Source organism: Zootoca vivipara, chromosome 5, assembly GCF_963506605.1.
Source record: "Zootoca vivipara chromosome 5, rZooViv1.1, whole genome shotgun sequence".
NCBI lineage: Eukaryota > Metazoa > Chordata > Lepidosauria > Squamata > Lacertidae > Zootoca > Zootoca vivipara.
The window spans coordinates 64,436,023-64,455,597 of record NC_083280.1 but is presented as its reverse complement, the minus strand read 5'-3'; the positions used below and the strand labels follow the sequence as shown (position 1 = coordinate 64,455,597).

The 19,575-nt window shown below is 40.0% G+C and overlaps 1 protein-coding gene across 1 annotated transcript; it reads left to right on the top strand.

Moving 5' to 3' along the window:
* The first annotated feature begins 1,008 nt into the window (after nt 1-1,008).
* Nucleotides 1,009-18,604, top strand: NOC3L (NOC3 like DNA replication regulator). The gene is made up of 21 exons (XM_035137903.2): nt 1,009-1,131; nt 1,932-2,139; nt 3,802-3,919; nt 4,665-4,822; nt 4,922-4,981; nt 5,655-5,782; nt 6,855-7,016; nt 7,373-7,466; nt 7,835-8,010; nt 8,194-8,322; nt 8,606-8,737; nt 10,125-10,205; nt 10,766-10,866; nt 11,377-11,449; nt 11,526-11,589; nt 12,221-12,292; nt 12,722-12,903; nt 14,497-14,625; nt 15,199-15,296; nt 16,488-16,572; nt 16,668-18,604. The coding sequence occupies exons 1-21, from the start codon at nt 1,123-1,125 to the stop codon at nt 16,797-16,799; spliced, it is 2,391 nt and encodes a 796-aa protein (XP_034993794.2). The 5' UTR covers nt 1,009-1,122; the 3' UTR covers nt 16,800-18,604.
* Nucleotides 18,605-19,575: the final 971 nt, after the last annotated feature.

The window sequence follows — 19,575 nt, the reverse complement described above, 5'->3', positions numbered from 1 at the left end:
ATCAGGCTGTAGCAGGCAGGCTACATGTCTGGACAAATGTAGGTGAACACTAGATTGGACCGCACTGCTGTCTCCTAAAATAAACTTTGCTTTCTTCCTTGATAATGTGCACCTCCACAATCACAACTGCTCTCTGTCCCCTTCAGATGCAGCCACTTTTTTTGCTGAAAGTATTGGATCTAGTCTCCTCATTGTCCCATTTATTGGCAGATGGGGGAAGCTTTTTCTGTTTTAAGAGGCACAAAAATGAAGCCTGCCACAATTTGAGAATGCTTGATAGTGGACAATTTCTGGTGGGGTAGGAGGCGTTAAACTTCATCTTTTCCTAACCTTTTTTTGTTTAGGCATCTTAAAGTCTGTCTTGGGGGGGGGGGAATGCAGATACACCTTGATGATGCCGACCTTTCCTCAGCCATGTTGCCGTTTTGATTAAGTGGGGGAACCAGTCATGGGTGTAGCCAGGATTTATATTTGGGGTGGGGGGGTGGGGCAAGGCACCCCAACTGTCATCATCTTCAGTCTGGCTCTTGTCTAGCAGATTCAGAATGAAATGTCTTGACAAAAAGTTCTAAATTTCTTTTGACCCCGAGTGCTCAGGGGAAAAATATCCAAATCTTTCTACAATTTCTACTTAAGTATTTTTATTTACTTACTTGATGGGGTGGGTGGGTGTGAAGCTGCCCCCCCCCCCCCCGCTACATCCAGGGAACCAGCGATGGTCCATGCATGGGAATTGAGCAAAAAAAAAACCCCAGAAAGCTCCTCCTGGTCTCATTTTATGTCTCTTCTCCCCTTTGCGACCATATATTCTGGTACCGAGCCCCATTTCAGCCTAACCCACGCCTTTGTGCGCCCACCGCTCCTGTGGGTTTAGGCAGGCTCATAAAAACCCTGAGAAAGTGAGAGTGGTCGCTTCCCGGCGCTGGGCTTGCAGGGAGAGATGCCGTTTGCCTTCCTCCACCTCTCCGACAGAGGTCGCTGTGGGGAATTAAGAACCGCCGGACCTCCTGATGGCATTTCCGGCCTCATTGCCCAGAGAGAACCACTTCCGGCGCCTCGCGTGGCTGAGGCGTGTTGGTTTGCTCCGAAGCCGAGCGTGTTCCTTGCTTGCTTTCCGCTGCCATGAAGCCGGTGAGAGAGAGAGAGAGAGAGAGAGAGAGAATGAATTGGGGTGGGGATTGAGATTTGGGGGGCGGGCGGCTGCTTTGGGTGTGGGGGAAGGAAGCTTCGGGATATCCTGACGGGGCTGCTGGTCGGCGCTAGGGCAACAGTAGGTGGAGCGGAGGGATAAATGGCAAGGCGCCGCCGCCGTAGCGGTTCGTTCAGGTGGGTTTGATGGAGGGAGCGCGGCCGGGAACAGCCTCGTCGTCAACGTTAAACCCCCTCCTCAACCTCACATGTTGTTGGACTACAACTCCCGTCGTCCCTCCCTGCTGGCAAAGCTGACAGGGAATTCTGGGAGTTGTAGTCCAGCAACTGCTGGGGACCCAGGGTAAAAAAGGCACCGTATCGGTGTGCAGAGTGGCTCCTCTGGGGTGCGCGTGTGATTTGGAAACTGGAATTTTCAGCGATAGCTTTTGTTTTTTATTTGCAGATCATCTTGCTCGCATGATTTGGCTTTTTACTCTAGGGTTCCTTAGCCTTTATTTCTGTTTATTTTTCTTAATCCAGATCAATCAATTGCGTTCTTAAAAGTAGATATTGTGCCTTAATCAAACTCATTCCTAATAGCATGTCTTCCATCTATCCCAATTCTTCTTTCTCGTGTGACGGTAGCTTAATATTTCCACCTCGAGCATTTAGAAAACTGTCGTCATTTATGCTGCTGCTGCTGCTGCTGCTTAAATGTTATAAGGCTTAAGTTTAAAAGGTCTTAGGAATATTATGGATAGATGTGTACGGTCAACTAATTCAGCCCTTATCGCCTGCAGAGAAAAAACAAAAAGCGGGTTCCAAGCTTCCGCAAGCTATTGAAAACAAGTAAAATAAAACTTGACAACAAGTTAAAAAACAAACAGTTCAAGCAGCAGAGTACTGCCAAGAAATACCGAAAAGAACAAAGGAAGCTCAGACAAGCTGTCAAAGATGCTGTATCCAAGAAGCCAATGCCTTTGGAGGATAATAAGAAAAAGCATCCAGGTGAGACTGGTGTGTGCGCGTGTGTGGTGTGGACATAATAGTAAAAGGCTTCCATGGTACCCAGAGGTTTTCACTATGGCACAAAATATGAGGTCCCCTTTTAGATTGTGACTATGTGATGAAGTGCTTTTCATATTGTAAAATGTTATACATATCTCAAATCAGGCAGTTCGCATGTGAGCGATACAGGTTAATGAAATAAACCTTGGCAGTTAACAGGCTGGATGCAGCCTACAGAAGTTGCACCATCTTTTGGTGTTCCCCACCCTACTAGAGCATTTTCTCATAATGTTTTGATTTTGATAACTAATTCTAGGGACTGATTATATTTTTGAGCAGTGATTCTCAAAATGAAGCTACCTTACCCATAGAATAAATGTAAGTAACAGGGATTCTGATACATCAGGTTATCCATTGCATCTGAAAAAATGGGCTTGAGTCCAAAAAAAGCTTGGGCTATAAGAAGGCTGGAATTCTATACTAACTTACATTGGGAGTCAATCCCATGGGACTTAATTTTAATACACATGTATAGGATTGTGCTTTAATGTGTAGATTTTTATGTAGTGCATAATTCTGTTTCCACCTGGACAGCTGGGTACCTCTGGGTAACTTACAAATAGAGCATGATGAGAACCAGCTCTTCTCTGGGTTGTTGTTTTTTTGCTCCAATATTTGGCATTTCAAGGTATAATATTAATTTGCTGTTATGATTAGTAGTTGTTGTTTAATTCTACTCAAATTTCTAGCCCATCCAATTCAGAAGTCCTGTGGTAGATAACAGCACTTATGAGTAATGTTTTGAATTATTCATTTAAAAGTTGGGGTTATCACATTATTGGCTAAAGGTAAGTAAAGATAGTCTTAATAGACCTAGTTTTTTCCCAAGGTAATCCATTTTTAGTGCAACAATTGAGAGTTGCTCAGTTAATTGTATGAAATCCAGATGTCTTTACTCAAGGAGTGCTTCTGTTTCAGCGACTGTGTTCAAACTGCAAAATATTGTTGCTTTGGGAACGTGGAAATGCTATGTGGAGTGAAGTAGTATTGCAGTGGATGGTATCCTTGATATCATTGATGATACATAAGTCCACATTGTCTTCGGTTTAAGTGATCACTCAGGAGCTAAGCAATGATGTAATGCCAAATCTCAAAGCAAAGATGTAATGCCAAATTAATCTTTGGCATTTTGTGAGTGAACATTGAGATCATGCTCCCTCTTGAACATGGCCATTCCCTTCCATGCTCCGGTCCAGGTTTGAGGCAAACCATAGCTTGCAGAATTTTCTGAACAGCTGAAGTATAGTTTACCTGGAAGCCATGATTAGAAACCAACATTTTACCAGGCACACATGAGCTCCACAGAGAGCAGTATAGAGGCAGAAAAATACACTTGGATTCTACATACAGGGGAGTCCTTTAAAAGAGGCCCCGTGGATACAGAATACACATGTTCCCCATGCCTCTTTTAAAAGACTCACCCTGTACATGCAAGGTAATTGTTACTCACAAGTGTTCTTTTATTTTCTCCTCCCTCGTTAAACTAATGTGCCACAGTTGTGCCCCTCATTTAAGAAAATCAAAGTAAAAGGTATTTCCACCTGCCTTTTGTAGTGTTTCTCAGTGCCTCTGAGGTTATTCTGATTTTATTTGCCTTGGCAGAAAGGGAAGAAGAAGAAGAGGAAGCTCTTCCTCTTGATATGATGGATGAAGATGATATGAAATTAATGGAGGAACTTGCTCAGAGGGCATCTTTTATAACACGAGATCTTTCTTCCAAGTAGGTGTTTGCAAACTAGGGAATAGCGGACGTTGCAGCACTTCTGTTGTCTATTTGTTCATTGAGAGTTTATTCAGCTTATGTTGAATCTAAGTTTGCCCCAGACCTTTAATACAAAAGGCCTTAACAGAATAGGCTTTTTTCCTGCATGACTAACTCTTCTCTGCTTGAGTGTTTTACAATTCCAAGCAATATCCCCTTCTAAGTATGTGCTCAGGTGTTGCAGAGAATGAGTTCACATATTCCATATGGGAGGGAAGGAGGGGGGGCAAAGGCAGAAGTTTGATGTACATTCACAATAGCATGGGTAGTTTGTAGAAGAATTCCATTGCTCTTTAAAGTTCAGGGCACCTGTGATATTAATGGAATCACAAACCCCACAGTTAGGCACCTGCTGTTGTTCTACTTGCCGTGAAAAGAATCTCTGCTTGGCAGAAGCTTGGGCTAGCTGTTTGTAGAAATTGTAATGTAATGGAAGCACTTAATAAGGCAGAAGGGTCTGGACAGTGACAATTTCATTTGTCCCCATTGGTAAACCACAGCATTTGGAAAAGCCTTCAATGGCAGATAGTTTGACCAGTTTAATCTTTTTTTAAAGTCAAATTAAGTGGCATTATAGAGAAAATTGTTACGTATGTTTTCAGTGTAACTATTCCTTTGTAGTTCTGTTTGTGAAAATAATATTTTTAAATGTAAGAGTTATATATTATCCATATGAGAGTCTGACAAGTCTTTCACTGTATAGCGAACCTGTTCATGCCAAGAAACGTAAGAATGAGAGTGTGATTGAGAAATATGAGAAAAAGCCAAGGCGCATGCAGACTGAGCCTGAAAAAGAACTTATTCATCTGCTTCCCATCAAAGACAAACGTGGAATTATTCCACAGACCATGGAAAAGCCAGGTGAGGCACAATCAAGATTGCCAGGCAAGCTGTCAGTTTGATTTAAGAACTAGATCATTTGCAATGCTGAATGTTTAAAGAGCTTGCTCTTTCTTGTAGTTAAAGAGGAAGAGGAAGAGGAAGAAAAGGATGGAATAGAAGAAATGGAAGAGGCACAAGGTATTTAAGACTTTTTTTTTAAAAAAGATTTTTTTACAGATTAAATATTAATAGACATTCAAATGGTGTCACTGTTCTTGAAGTGTATTAGTGTAAATTACTTCATTGGTTCAGAGAACATTTTGTGGTTTGTCCTCATTGTTGAGTTGCTGGATAGTGCAACTAAAATAAGTATAATACTGCCAAAGAAATGAATTACTCTTAAAGTGTTTCCAGATGTTGCATTTACGGAGTCAGCCTAAATTGAACAGAAACCTGACTAGGGTAGCTCACAAAGGAGAACAGAAACCTAAACTATTATTTGAAAGTCTTGGCTGAATACATCTGAATGCCACCCCCTGAAAAACCCAACCAACTCCTAAAAGGTCTGTTTTCCTGAATAAAGGTTTGAGCAGGGGCTGATGAGGATGCCAACAGAAGTTTCTAGCCTCCATTTCAAATGTCCACCCTTTCCAGCTCTGGTATGGAGGCACACACACACATGCACACATATGCTCTAAGACAGGCTTCCTCAACCTCGGCCCTCCAGATGTTTTTGGCCTACAACTCCCATGATCCCTAGCTAGCAGGACCAGTGGTCAGGGATGATGGGAATTGTTGTCTCAACATCTGGAGGGCCGAGGTTGAGGAACCCCGCTCTAAGTCATGAACAGCATTTTTTCTTTTTCACCAGCTCTTGAAGAACCATTACCTCTTCTCACTGCCGAAGAACTGCTAGTTCATAGGAAAAAGAAGCTACAAGAGAAAAAGATGCACATAGCTGCCTTAGCATCTGCCATCTTGTCTGACCCAGAAAATAATGTAAGTAACATTTCAGTTCAGTTGAAACTGGCCATGCCATAAAAAATGAGAATGAGTTTTACACACCAAAGATTCAGATGCATCATATTTAGTGCGGAAACAAATGTTGGCTTTTAATGGCTTGGCACAGTGAGGTCTCACGGGTTATGTGCTGTTGTTCATGCTCCCATCTCACAGATTTTGTGTGATTGCCTTCTGGATTGGAAGGGATAGTTTCCTTTCCTTTAGGCTCTTTTTACAGTATTTCTCTTGGATGCTGTTGAAACAGTTTTATGCATGGAATTAAATGAATACCATTAACCTTGCTTTTATTTTTTCCTTTCAACGTTTTTGCCATCCTTTGAGAGGTTGTTCCCTAAAAGCAATGTTCTGTAACTGCTTCACAGGCAGTAAGTACTATACTTCAATTTAAGAATTTGACTTGTCACCCCCCCCCCAAAAAAAAATATCTGGGGGGAGATTAAAACTGCTTTCATACCCTGAAGTGGAAAGGTTGGCAGTGTGAAACTGCAAACTGAAAAGCTTAGACAGGAAGAGCCCATGGGTTCCAGGTATTTTCCATTTGAAATGTAGCCACTGTGATTACTGTTTTGTGATTGCTGATGAAAACAAACTGGTCCTTGCCAATTGTGAGACTGTGTCTTTTATTCTTTCCAGGGTACATTGGGAAGTAGACTTGGCAGTTTTCATATTGTCTCAGAAGGTGTAGTTATTTGGTTAAACTAAAACCCCACCGCACAAACTAAAACAAAAATCAGTGGGGGCATGACCTCAGTTTTTTGAAAACCTAGAACCTCCTCACTTGATACAAATCCATTAAAGCTTCATTTGAAAAATGGGTGATATCACAGATATTGATGGCATAAAGATAGAGCGTTACTAAAATACTTTGCACCCATATGAGTATCTAGAATGTGTTGTGATCTTGAATTCTGTGTGTATGTTCTCTGAAGATGGCAGTAGTTGTTGCTCCTCACATTACAATGACAGTGTACAGGTATGCATAAATTTTGTCTGGTTTACCTGTACTTGCCAATTCTATTTCATGGTTATGTCATCCTTGCTTGAGCAGATAAAGAAGCTGAAAGAGTTGCGTGCGATGTTAATGGAACAGGATCCCAATGTGGCTGTGATTGTGCGAAAGCTGGTGATGATTTCTCTGATGGAGCTTTTCAAAGACATTACTCCATCTTACAAAATCAGACCTTTAACTGAGAAAGAGAAAAACACAAAGGTGAGGTTATAGTATGTTTCAGAGTAGCTTAATGTCAAGTTGGGCGGGTAAGACAACTTGTATGAATGGAAGAAAAAATTAAGAGTTTTTATCTTACGAAATTATTTCTTTTCTTAAAAATAGCCCACAGTTTTTAAGCTTAGTTGTTGAAATGTTGGCATTTGGGGTACCAAAAATGAAGAGTACACTTTTCTCGCAAAACTGTTGGGTAACAAATTTCCCCAAATAACTTCTTGAAAAGACTTCAAAATAGATACTGCAGAGGGTGACATCTTCTGAAACTTAAAATGTGTTGCAGTTGTCACCCAGTAGATTTATGGTAATATATTTTCCATTGTTTCTTTGTTTATCAACAGGTTAGAAAAGAAACTCAGAAATTAAGAGAATTTGAAGAAGGCATTGTCAGCCAGTACAAGTTTTATTTGGAAAATCTGGAGCAATCTGTGAAAGGTACAGCAGGCAGGGTGGATGGCTGAGGATGGGGATATGCTCTTAAATGTTGAGCGCTAAAATTATTTTGTTGTTGGAAATAAGCAGCTATTGGTAGTATCCCTAACACAAAGCATGGAGAAGATCCCTGGTTTAAACCCTAGAATCTCAACTCTTGATCCTGAGTTCCAGGGCTAGGAAAGTATTTTTCCTAGTTGTTTTTTTTAAGGATATGGCTTTGTGTGTGTGTTTTCATTTTAAGCCCTATGTGTCATTGTGGCAGGAAATATGCAAGTAATATATTCCCCCCCCCCACATGGAAATAATAGTAGTAATTTCAGAAGCTGGGATGGCAAAATACTCAGGCTTTTATGCAATATTTCACTTAGATTGGAAGCAAAGGAAGCTGAAGAAAAGCAATGTGATTTCACTAAAAGCATACAAAGGCCTTGCAGAGATTGCTGTGAAGTGCTTGTGTGAGCTGTTGGTGGCCCTGCCTTACTTCAACTTCCACAATAATATTATTGTACTCATCGTGCCACTCATGAACGATGCTTCAAAACAGGTAGGCATGACAGTGGTTAATAGTATACTGAAAGATTGCATGTCATTTCAAAGTAAATATGAATCACTTTCTGGAAGGGTAAAAATCTTTGTTCATGGCATTTTGCATTTTTTTTAAAATCCAGAAAGCAGTGCTGGTTGAATAAACACTGATAACTGATTATTGAAACTTCCAACTTTCCAGATTTCTGAAATGTGCTGTGGTGCAGTAAAGACCCTCTTCAAGCAGGATAAACTTGGCTATGCTTCACTTGGTGTGGTGAAGGTAATTTCTGGCCTTGTGAAAAGCAGGAATTATGATGTTAGACCTGAGGTAAGTTCCTTCCCTCCTTCCTCTCCAGTGTGGAGCAATAGTTAAAAATGGACTTTTAATATTTTCTATCCTTGTTGAAGTAGTATGGCATATTATCGCAAACAAAAACCACACCAATTGTCCCCTCAGTGTTACTCTTTCCATTCTTCATGAGTTATTGGCAAGGATGGCATCTATGTACATGTATATAAAAGAGACAGAAATGGTCTCAGGCAGTTTTATGTTTTGCAAGATCTGTGTGTTTAATGAATTTGAGAAATAAATGTTACTGGATTATATTTAGGTGTTAATGACACTAATTCACCTAAGAATTAAGGAAGTAGAAGTGAAAAAAGATGCAGAAGACATCACGCCTAAGAAGAGGTTCATGTCTTATCAAGAGAAACGGAAAAATCTGTCAAGGATGCAAAGAAAGGTACTTCTTACGCTGTAGTGTACACATATAATTTGAATTTTATTAGAAAATGGAACTGTTTCTGGCTTGGATCCAGATATCTAACCAGTGAGTTCCATTGTCCAAGGAGATTTTGAAAAAACAGTTCCTCATGACTTGCTCCTTTTGAAACTTTGGCAAGGAAGCAGCTGCTGTTTGAGAGAAAGTGTAAAACAATAAATCTCAGCTGAGCTTGCTGAAATTTTTGGGTGCCCCTAAATTAGCTCTTGAGTTCATGTCTCAGGACTTTCATTTTGTGGCCATGTGAACACTGCAAAACACAGATCTGCAGATTGTTTCTTACTGGTTATGTATGGGAAGATTTTTTTTGTTAAAGTGATCCCATCATGCTTTTGCTGCTGAAAGGCTTTTAGTATAGCTGAAAATAGTCCCACCCCTGTTTCTCATGTTGCTTTCAACATCCTGGTCAGTTCACATATAATCAAAATCATGGTTTAGAGCTACATGGGCAAACCTCCATGAGACAGAGCAAAGCATTGGGCTCGCACACACACCTCACTGTTGGAGATTCATTTCCCGTGTCTGCAGTCATGGGATTGTTGTCTATCACATGATGGTGTATGTTTTCATTCCACAGAATGGGAAGTGACAGAGACAGGATGTTTGTGTTACTGTGTTCTGTGAAGTGGGACTATTGTCCTTTGTTCTTTCTCTTTGCTGTCTGATGCTAGAGAGAGAGGGAGCCATGTTGCAGTGGTCTCTGTGTGTGTTTATATGTAACTAAAGTAGATTAGCCAAATGCTGAGTTGCTGAGGTCTGTTACATGAACTGCGAACACTCTCTGGATCCCTGAGTGTGCTGATGTCTGTTGGCATCAGTTGCTGTGATGTTTGGGCAGAAGAAAGCGTTTGAAGCTCCTGAACAATTGACCAGGAGGGAGAGAACATGCCAGTCGGGCATGTGTCTCTGCCAGGATCCTACACAAGAGTAGGACAACTCCTAACACTCACTTCTTCCCACATAACTGGGATAATGGTTTTGGTTGTGTTTTCCTCAATCTCTACTTAGCATTGTGTATAAGTTGGAGATCATGGTGGTTAGGTGCTAAATAAGCCAGCTTCTTTGGGAACTAGCAGTGGTTTAGAAGTTTTTCAAACATGGCCAGCGTTCCAATCCAAATTTGCAGTTCTGGTTTGGAGAGCAAGCATTTGATGAAAAGCCAATTAGGTTGCCTGTACTAGGAAGAAGTAACTATCTGACCACTCATAATCCATAAGAGGAGGAAGGAGCATGCGGCATGTTCCTGGTCAGAGGCATTATATCTTTACTGACCCAACAACTGCAAAGTAATTCTCTTAATTCTGCCAGAATCTTGTGTTTTCTTATTAAAAGCATTGTACATTTTCAGTGGAAGAAAGCAGAAGAGAAACTAGAAAGAGAACTCTTAGAAGCAGAAGCCTCAGAAAGCACAGAGAAAAAATTGAAACTGGTAAGTATATATTCATGAGTGTGGTGTACTGTTGAGTTTTGTGTTATGCCCAAGTAAAATAAGACCAGAAATTGCCAATTCTAATATTTGTTTCCAGTTGCTTTGGTTCTGTGGTTGCTTAGAAATGAGTTTCTAGTCATAAAATGTGGGTGGGCTATATGCAATATAAACACAAAAGACTGATACTATAAGCACAAATTTATCCCTCATTGTGGTTAATTATTATTACTGGTTGTTTTTGCTCAGTACAATAGTTGAGGGAGTATAAATAGTACAATATCAGACTAGTGGTCTGTTTTTTCCTTGCAATTCAATAATTACTGGTTTAGGGCATTATATATTACAATAGTGGTCTCTATCCACAGCTATCCCTTGTATGATTCATAATGATCCAAACCAGTAATTAGGAACTGATCTTGCTAGCAATTAAGTAATCCTAGGAAATTCAAAGTGGGTTTTGATTAATGGCTTTCAAATCCAGGCAAGTGTGAACAGAAATTAAATACAGTGAACTTGGAATGTTCCATATGTGTTCATTTGTGGGTGTCTTTTCTCTACAGCACACAGAAACCTTGAATATTGTATTTTTAACTTACTTCCGAATACTGAAAAAAGCACAGAAGTCTCCCCTTTTGCCTGCTGTGTTGGAAGGCCTTGCAAAGTAAGAATTTCAAAGCAATTTTGGAGTGACCATTCTTTATAAAAGTTCCTAACAAGGCACATTATATCAACATAAAAACTTTCATTGAAAAGTGTGTGAAAATAATGTGGCCCTGGGTAGAACTAAGTTAAATGCAACCCAGTGCTTAAATTTGTTTAAACACTTTGCTTTAAATTACTCAGAAAAATTAAATAAAAATCAGGGTAGAATAAAAGCAATTGAAATTCAATGCAGTTCTAAAATAACATTGCTAAAAAGTTTGGTATGTATTTAATCTGTTTCATGCATTGCTTGTATAGCATCCTGTTTTGTTTTCAAAATGATAGCTGGCAGATGGAGGAATGCTGTTCTTTTTTGGATTACAAGTAGTGTGTAATTAATGATCATACTGCAAAAGAGAAGACTACTTAAGATAGTTGCACTATAAAACAAACTATAATTGCAATGGCATGCTTTGAGTTTAACAGATAAATCTTCTGTAAATTCACAAATCTAACTCCTTGATTTTAGGTTCGCCCACCTCATAAATTTGGAATTTTTTGATGACCTTTTGCTTGTTCTACATTCTCTTATGGTCTCAGGGGTAAGTTTATCCTTTGTCTAAAGATATACAAGACTTTTGGTCTATAGCTTTCTGATGCATTTCCTTTATTTTTTAGGTGTTAAGCCACAGAGAGAGTCTGCACTGTATTCTTTCTGCTTTCCACATTTTGTCTGGTCAAGGTACAATTTAGTTTTCATATTGCATTGCTTTTGTGATTAGCGTGAATGGGACCATTGCTAGTTTTGTCTGATGGGCTTGAGTGATCAAAGATTTAACAAAAAGTTCCATCCAAGGAAATGTGATAGACTTTGAGGAAGGACTAGAGAGACAGCGAGACGACACTTTTTGTTTTGGATCTGAACCAGGATCAATGTTGCCTGTTTGTTTTAAGGAATCTGAATTCTTCCAATTGACTCTGCTTGTATATTTGTAACTAAAGCAGTATATTGCACAGATTCAACCAGTCTCCAGCATGCACTTAGCTCCAGAGGAAACTAAACCCCAGAGCAGTGTTTTTCAAACTTGAGTCTCCAGCTGTTGTTGGACTACAACTCCCATCACCCCTAGCTAACAGGACCAGTGATCAGGGATGATGGGAGTTGTAGTTCAACAACAGCTGACGACGCAAGTTTGAAAAACACTGCTCTGGGATTTAGTTTCCTCTGGAGCCAAGTGCATGCTGGAGACTGGTTGAATCTGTAATATATTGCTTTAGTTACAAATATACAAGCAGAGTCATTTGAGGAAGTACTGTAAGTTGTTTTACAGTTACAGCAAAAAAACCTACTTAACTGGAATTATTTTGCGTAGGTGATGTCCTTAACATTGACCCTTTGAAGTTCTACACACACCTTTACAAGATACTACTTAAACTTCATGCAGGTAACTCATTATTTCAATGTGTTGAATATTGTTGGTATTTCTTAAGTGAGAATTGAGAATTCCTTTAATGGGTTTTGGATATTTGAACTGGCGCTGCTTGTTAAATACCACAGACTACGGTGGTCTGACAATTAGAATGCTTTCATGATAACAAAGCTCAAGTACTGTCTTTTATATACTTCTATGGTAGATGGAGTGAAATCGTATGTCTTTGTATTTTCTCTGCAGAAATAACCCATCAGTGGGTTTCAGCTGTGTTCAGCAGTGTTTCTTTGCTAAATAGCCGGTGTGATTCTTGATTGGTGAATCTTTCTTGAATAAACTAAAAGTGCAATCGGGAAATAGCGAGTGCCTTCAATATTTCTGGCGTTCTTTTGGAAATATGTTCCTGCATTCAAATGGGTTTTGAACTACACGTGTTGTTTTAAGGTGCTACAAATGAAGATGTTGCGATAGTGCTGCAGTGCCTGGATGCGATGCTCACCAAACGTAGGAAGCAGGTGTCCCAGCAGAGAGCTCTTGCTTTCATAAAGCGCCTCTCCACAGTAGCCCTCCATCTCCTTCCAGACTCCTGCATTGGTATCTTGGCAACCAACAGAACATTAATGCATGTAAGTTCTTAGAAACATAGCTAATGAGACCCTTTAGCTATAGTCCTACTGGGATCTAAAACGGTTGGATGTTTCAAACTCATTCTGTTGAAACTCCTACATCATATTTAAAACATGTCATACCTTCACAAATCTACACACACGTGTGCAGACACACACCAGCATAGAGAGTTCCATTTAACTTTTAGCTGTGCCAAGCCAAGTTTTCATTCTTGACAGAAAAGATGGAGTTATTCCAGCATTCTCCTAGGGCTGCCATGTGCCTCGATTTTCCTGGACATTACTGGAATTTCAAAGGCGGAATTAATATCCGGGGGGAATTTCTGAAAGGTGTTTTTGTAAAAAGAAAAGAAAAAGCCCAACGACTTTTGGGTTTTCCAAAAAACAAAACCTCAACCTCAACAATTTTAGTGGTTTCCTTAAAAAAATCTCAACAATGTTGGGGTCTTCCGGGTTTTTACTTTACATTCTCCAGCTTTCCTGCCTTGTTTCTTCAGTTATTCTTTCTTCTATGGGCATCAACATCTTAGCTCTTTCATTGCATTGGACTTAGGTTTTAGAGAGGAAATTCCCACTGAGTCCATGCGGTCAATCAGAGAATCAGGGTCACCTTTTCACTGGAGTTGGCCTATAACAGTCTGAGGGGTGTCTGTTATAGATACTTTGTATAAAGGGGCTGTAAGCTTGATGACTGGCAGGTTCAGTAAAGACAATTGTACTATATTTCAAGAACTTGGGTGGTGAGGCTGATTATTGCTTTTCCACTAAGATGCAGGTGTTTTAATTGCTGCAGTTAGAAAATGGTGTTTGGATTCTGATCTTAAAATGACATAGTTTGGTTGTTAATCGGAATTTCTTACATATTGGCCTAGTTTGCACTAAATCATGATTTAACCCCATGTGGCAGAGCAAGAATGAAACATTGGGCTTGTGCCCTTCCCTAGCTCTCAAAGAATCTTGACATTGCATTTCATACAACCCTGGTTTAAAACAAACAGTAGCTAGCTTTCTTAAGAAGCCAAATTCAAACCATGGGTTATTTGAAACTGGCTTTTTAAACTAACCAATTCTTTAAACCAGGGTCTCTAGCACATATGTAATACTTGTTTGAAACTGATACTCAGTTTGGCAGAAGTCCTGCTCCCAGTTGCATTTGCTTCAACTTGTGGAGGCTCATCCATTTAATGCTAAACTGTGGTTTTAGCATTCGGTGAGAAGGCAGCAATTGTATTTGACTTTTGTAGGTTTTTCTTCTTCTTGCGACCTACCCTGAGGTAGGCTACAAATAAAATGCCCCTTCCAACACAATGAACAAAATGGTCCACATGTGAAATATTCTTAATATGTTTTGAAAACTATTACAGCAGATTTGAGTTCTCCAGATTTGGTTCATTTTGTTTTAAATGAAAACACAGACTTTTTCCATTAGGCCATATACCTATTCAGAGATCTTAAGTTTCTTACATCAGTAGTTATCTTTTCGGGGAGATGCAATTTTGTTTTCTGAGGCAAACATGGTAACAACTTTGTAATATTTCATTTCACGTGGGACTCTTCTTTTTTTCTTTTTTCTTTTCTTGGATGGTATTGAAGACTTTCCCAAAGACAGACCTTCTCCTAGACAATGAATCTCAAGGGAGTGGACTTTACCATCCTGAGCTGGATGAACCAGAGTACTGTAATGCTCAGAACACGGCACTGTGGGAACTGCATACTCTGCGGGTGAGTGTCACGGAAGCTAATGTCTTGTTGCCTTAATCTACACTAGTAACCCAGGAAGCTCTTTTTCTGTTCAGAAGACATTTTTTTAAAGTCAGAATCTACAGGAATGAATGTTCTTGAGTATTCTAATTCTATTTACAACATTTTTATATTGCTATTTTTCTTCAGTGGCAATGATTTTGATTTTGAACTTCAGTAACCCCTTTCACTCTTTTAATTAGGCTGTTTAGTGCCATCGTTCTGCTTTGCACTTTTCTTCTTCCTACCTCATCTTCTTTACTGAGAAAGTAATGAGCAGTGGTGCATGCGAACCACCCAGCATCTTCCCATCTTCTCCACTTCATTGATCCCCACTGCTAGATGCTTTAGCTCTCTTCTTGGAAAAGGCTTACAATTACCCGGTCATAATTGTCTTGCATCTCATGGGATGTTTATCCAATTGAGTTTTTGTTCCTAAAGCTGAGAGAATATAATTTTGTTGGTAACCTTTTGTTCAAATAGTGAAATGCATTACGTTAATATAGAAAAAATTACACTCCAGTGTCTCATTAATGCTCTCTCCCTAACCCACAGAGACATTATCACCCAGTCGTTCAGAAATTTGCAGCTCACCTTGTTGCTGGTGCTCCAGCAGAAGGATCAGAATCTCTTGGGCATGAATTTAGTCGGAGGTGAGAGAAATGTGTTTGCTTTGAAAAATGTGTGTATAGATTCAAAATCACAATTTAGGAGCAAGGCTTTTAGTGTGGTGGTACCTCCTCCTTAGAGCTCCCTCCCGTAATGTGTCACACAGGCACTGTCTATTATCTTTTCAATTTCCTGCTGAAGACCTTCTTTTCCCCACAAACCTTCTCAGTGAAGAATTTTGTATTGGTCTGTATCCGTATAGAACTTGAAATTGTTTTTATCATTATATTGCTTTGGAATGCTTCACAGGAAGCAATTAATAAATTATATGAATGAAGTTTAGCGGAGAAAACCCTGCAGTCTTCTGGTACAGAACCAAACACTCATCAGCTTACGTATGTATACAGGGGTGGGGGAAGTTTTTGACCTGGTGGCCAGATCTTTATCTCCACCCCACACCCTGTGGCCCAACTTTGACAGGGGGTAGCAGCAGCTCCTCATCAGTTGTCTGAGGTCATGATGATGACATCATGGCTGATACGTCTTGCCAAAGTTCAGCTGTGGGGTGAGCAGGATTGAAATCCGCTCCCTAGCTGAGGAGCGGAAGCTCCAGTCCTTCTCCCTGGAGGGGTCTGCTTCCCCCCCTGACAAGGATGGGACAAGATCTGTTACCTTTTTCTCTCAGTGCCCAGTCAGATGCTCATTGGGTGTGCACAATAGCTCTTTCCCCAGCAACTGGTACTCAGTGGCCAGTTGCCCCTGTACCTGGAAGCTTTACTTAGCTACCATGTCTAATTGTCATTGGTAGATGGATCCAGTTACTGAGTTCTTTTTCTGAGTGGAAAGTACATTACTACTGTTTAATATTAGCTTGAACATGAATTTTTAATTTTTTTACAGTTTTTTAAAAAATGTAACTGTGTAATGTTTACTGTCAAGCGTTTTATACACTAATCCTGGATTCCAGTATTAGTGATGGGAAAGGAGGGAAATGTCTGCATGCATAAGAAGACTTCAGTCTTGCTCCATTATTCTGTTCAGTGAGTTTTTTTGTGTTCATTTCTTAGTTTGCCTCATTTTTTTGCATTTTTAAAGTTGCTTAGCAGGGCTGTTCAACTCTCCAATACAGATACAAAAAATTTAGGGTCTTTGGTTTTTTCCAATCTTGCTTTAGGACACAATTTATTTATTTATTTGCAAATAGTATATTAAAATGAAACCTGTATCCATCATAGGTTGCCTACAGAACTTTTTGAGGCCTACAGTATGAAAGGAATGACTTTTAATCCTCGTGTTGCATCAGTGGCACCCAGGAAAAAGGTACTGCCTTGCACCATTCTCTTATATCACACACAATGATTGAAAATGCAACATTTTGATTTTACTTCATAAGCTGTAACACTTGTTCATTTCAGGGTAAATTTTCACAAGAGGCATCATTTCTGAATGAAGACTTGAATGAATTGTTTAAGGTTTATTTTGGAAGGCCTGTTCCACAAGGAGCCCTGGATTTCACAAAACACTTAAAGGGATTGCCAGTTTCCTAAGTATATTACAAACCATTGCAATCTATATAAAGGAACTAAATACATGAAAGAAATAGTGACCTGGTCTACAAATAATTTAAATAAAGTGGGTCTTTTTATTGTGGATGCTGGATTTCCAGGAATGAAGAAGCAATTAATGAACAGCATTGTACTTTGGAATCCTAGGACCACTGCTTCCATGTTTATGGCTGTAGTTAATATGGTTTGTAAGGTTTGAGTTTATGTATAATATTGTACAATATTTTCATTGGAAATGGATGATTTTTCTAAAATGACATGAATCTGAATTGATTCTAGAAAAGTATTTTAATTGTATCAATATATAAACCTTTTTTAAAAAGAAAAAGATCAGGCCAATCGTTCTGTTCTTATATCACCTATCTGATATAAACTATAAGCAGGTGTTGAAAAACAGTGGTGCATGGATATCTACTCCCACAAAGCACAATCCACCGTTTTATGTTCATTTTTAAATTTAATGTGTCTATTAAATGGGGTATGAGAAAGTGACTGCAATTAACATTTTTCCCCTCTCCCCCCTACATTGAGATTCCCCACACCACAATAGTTTGTACAGTTATAAGGTTACTCTTCCTGTATTGGGCCTAGTATCACAAAAGCAACAGGGATTCATCATAGCATCTACCAAAAATTTATGTGTATGGCCTAAGTGCCCAAGCAGACATTATAAACAACTGCCCTGATGCTTTTTCTCTTTTTAAATGACATGCGGGCTAAATGTTAAGTGGGGAAGTCGTGAGGCAAGGAAGGCTGCTTAATTCTTTTCCATCAGCTATTTTCTTGCTCCGAATATCCCTCCCTACTCCTGCTGATGGAAAGAAACCCAACTTTTTAGCAGGGAAACATTTTCTGTAATGCCATTTCCTCCCTTAAATTTGGTTTCCCGAGGCTGCTTCTCACTGAAAAATAAAAACTGTGCCCAGCTAGGTGTAATGTGTTTTCGAACTGCAAGTAGATAAATAGGTACCGCTCCGGTGGGAAGGTAAACGGCATTTCCGTGTGCTGCTCTGGTTCGCCAGAAGCGGCTTAGTCATGGTCACATGACCCGGAAGCTGTATGTCGGCTCCCTCGGCCAATAAAGCGAGCTCTGCAACCCGAGTCGTCCACGACTGGACCTAATGGTCAAGGGTCCCTTCACTGCCTTTACCTGTAGGTGTAATGTGCAGTTTTGTCCTAAATTGTAGACCAAGCTAGTATTTTCCTGCTGCAGTGTGAACACAGTGCATGTATTTCAAGCATCAAAAGGAGTAGTGACAGATGGATAAGGTACGTAAGCATTTTGTTCTGCACATCCTCTTTCTCTCTTCCTACTATTGGGTTGTTCATGCTTTATGAACTAATCTTCATTTTCTTTCTAGCTGTTGACCTGCATAACAGCAATGAGCAAGTAAGCATTCTGCCTGCATTATTTGCTAGTGGTGAAATGTGCAGATAACTGGAAATATTCTGCTACTCAGTACAGGTATTTTAGGGACGCAGGTGGCGCTGTGGGTTAAAACACAGAGCCTAGGGCTTGCCGATCAGAAGGTTGGCGGTTCAAATCCCCGCAATGGGGTGAGCTTCCGTTGCTCGGTCCCAGCTCCTGCCAACATAGCAGTTTGAAAGCACGTCAAAGTGCAAGTAGATAAATAGGTACCGCTCCAAGCAAGAAGGTAAAAGGCGTTTCCATGTGCTGCTCTGGTTCGCCAGAAGCGGCTTTGTCATGCTGGCCACATGACCTGGAAGCTGTACGCCGGCTCCCTCAGCCAATAACGAGATGAGCGCTGCAACCCCAGAGTCGGTCATGACTGGACCTAATGGTCAGGGGTCCCTTCACCGCCTTTACCTTTACAAGTGTTTTATGATTGTGCTGTATTGTAGCTGAAAGAAATTTAACAACTTTTGGCTCTTCATTTGTTATATTGGTGATTTAGGTCTCAATTTGGGTGTCAGCCTGCAATCCTAGACTACACACTTACCTGAGATCAAGCTCTATTGAACTTACTGGGGCTTACATCCAAGTAGACATGGTGCAGTCTTTTGAAGTATAATCTCATCATTTGGGAAATGCAGGTAGGTCACCTCTGTTTCATCCACAGTTCCTTCAGTACAGCAGCTCAGGGGTTTAGATTGCTCTGCTTGAATGTAACTATCAAAGTCCATGTTTACTAATTTATTGAGACACCTTGTTTAGATGGCAGTACTCTTGTGATAGTAATTCACTGTTGCTGGAGGTAGGAATACTGGCAGCAGCTGCTGCTCCGTATTGGTCACACCCAAAAAATTGCCACTGTACCATAGACAAGTGAAAGGTGGTGGGGAACAAAAATATGATGTACATATAATTCTGGTTTTTTTCTAAACACTTGGGAGCAGATTTTTACTTTGGCTGTACTGCTATCCAAGCATTTGTAGACGGGATTTTTGGCTCTAATTTCCATCATGTTCCTAATAGAAGCACAATGTGTGCAAAAGTAAATAAAATAAAAAGTAAAAGCAACACCTTTTGAAATTCTCTAGGTGGCCAAAGACCCTTATTAGTCATCCATAGGAGTTCTGTAATTCAATTTGATTTATTCCACCACCTCCTCTCTAAAGGACTATACATAACATGTAGCTTCAAATTTAAATGTATGGGACTTACTGTTAAACATCTCACATTGACTGTTTAGGTCTGTCTGCTGTTTTCAGAGGCATAGTTTTTCTGGCAAACCGTGGCTTTAGAATTTGTCTAAATGCTATGAACTCAAAGTTGGTGTGTAGAAGTCATATGACA

Bases quoted from the DNA above. Each gene is read 5' to 3' on its own strand.
- NOC3L (XM_035137903.2), top strand. The intron at 4,982-5,654 runs GTATTTAAGACT...CTTTTTCACCAG, and splicing joins AGAAATGGAAGAGGCACAAG to CTCTTGAAGAACCATTACCT. The intron at 7,017-7,372 runs GTGAGGTTATAG...GTTTATCAACAG, and splicing joins AGAAAGAGAAAAACACAAAG to GTTAGAAAAGAAACTCAGAA.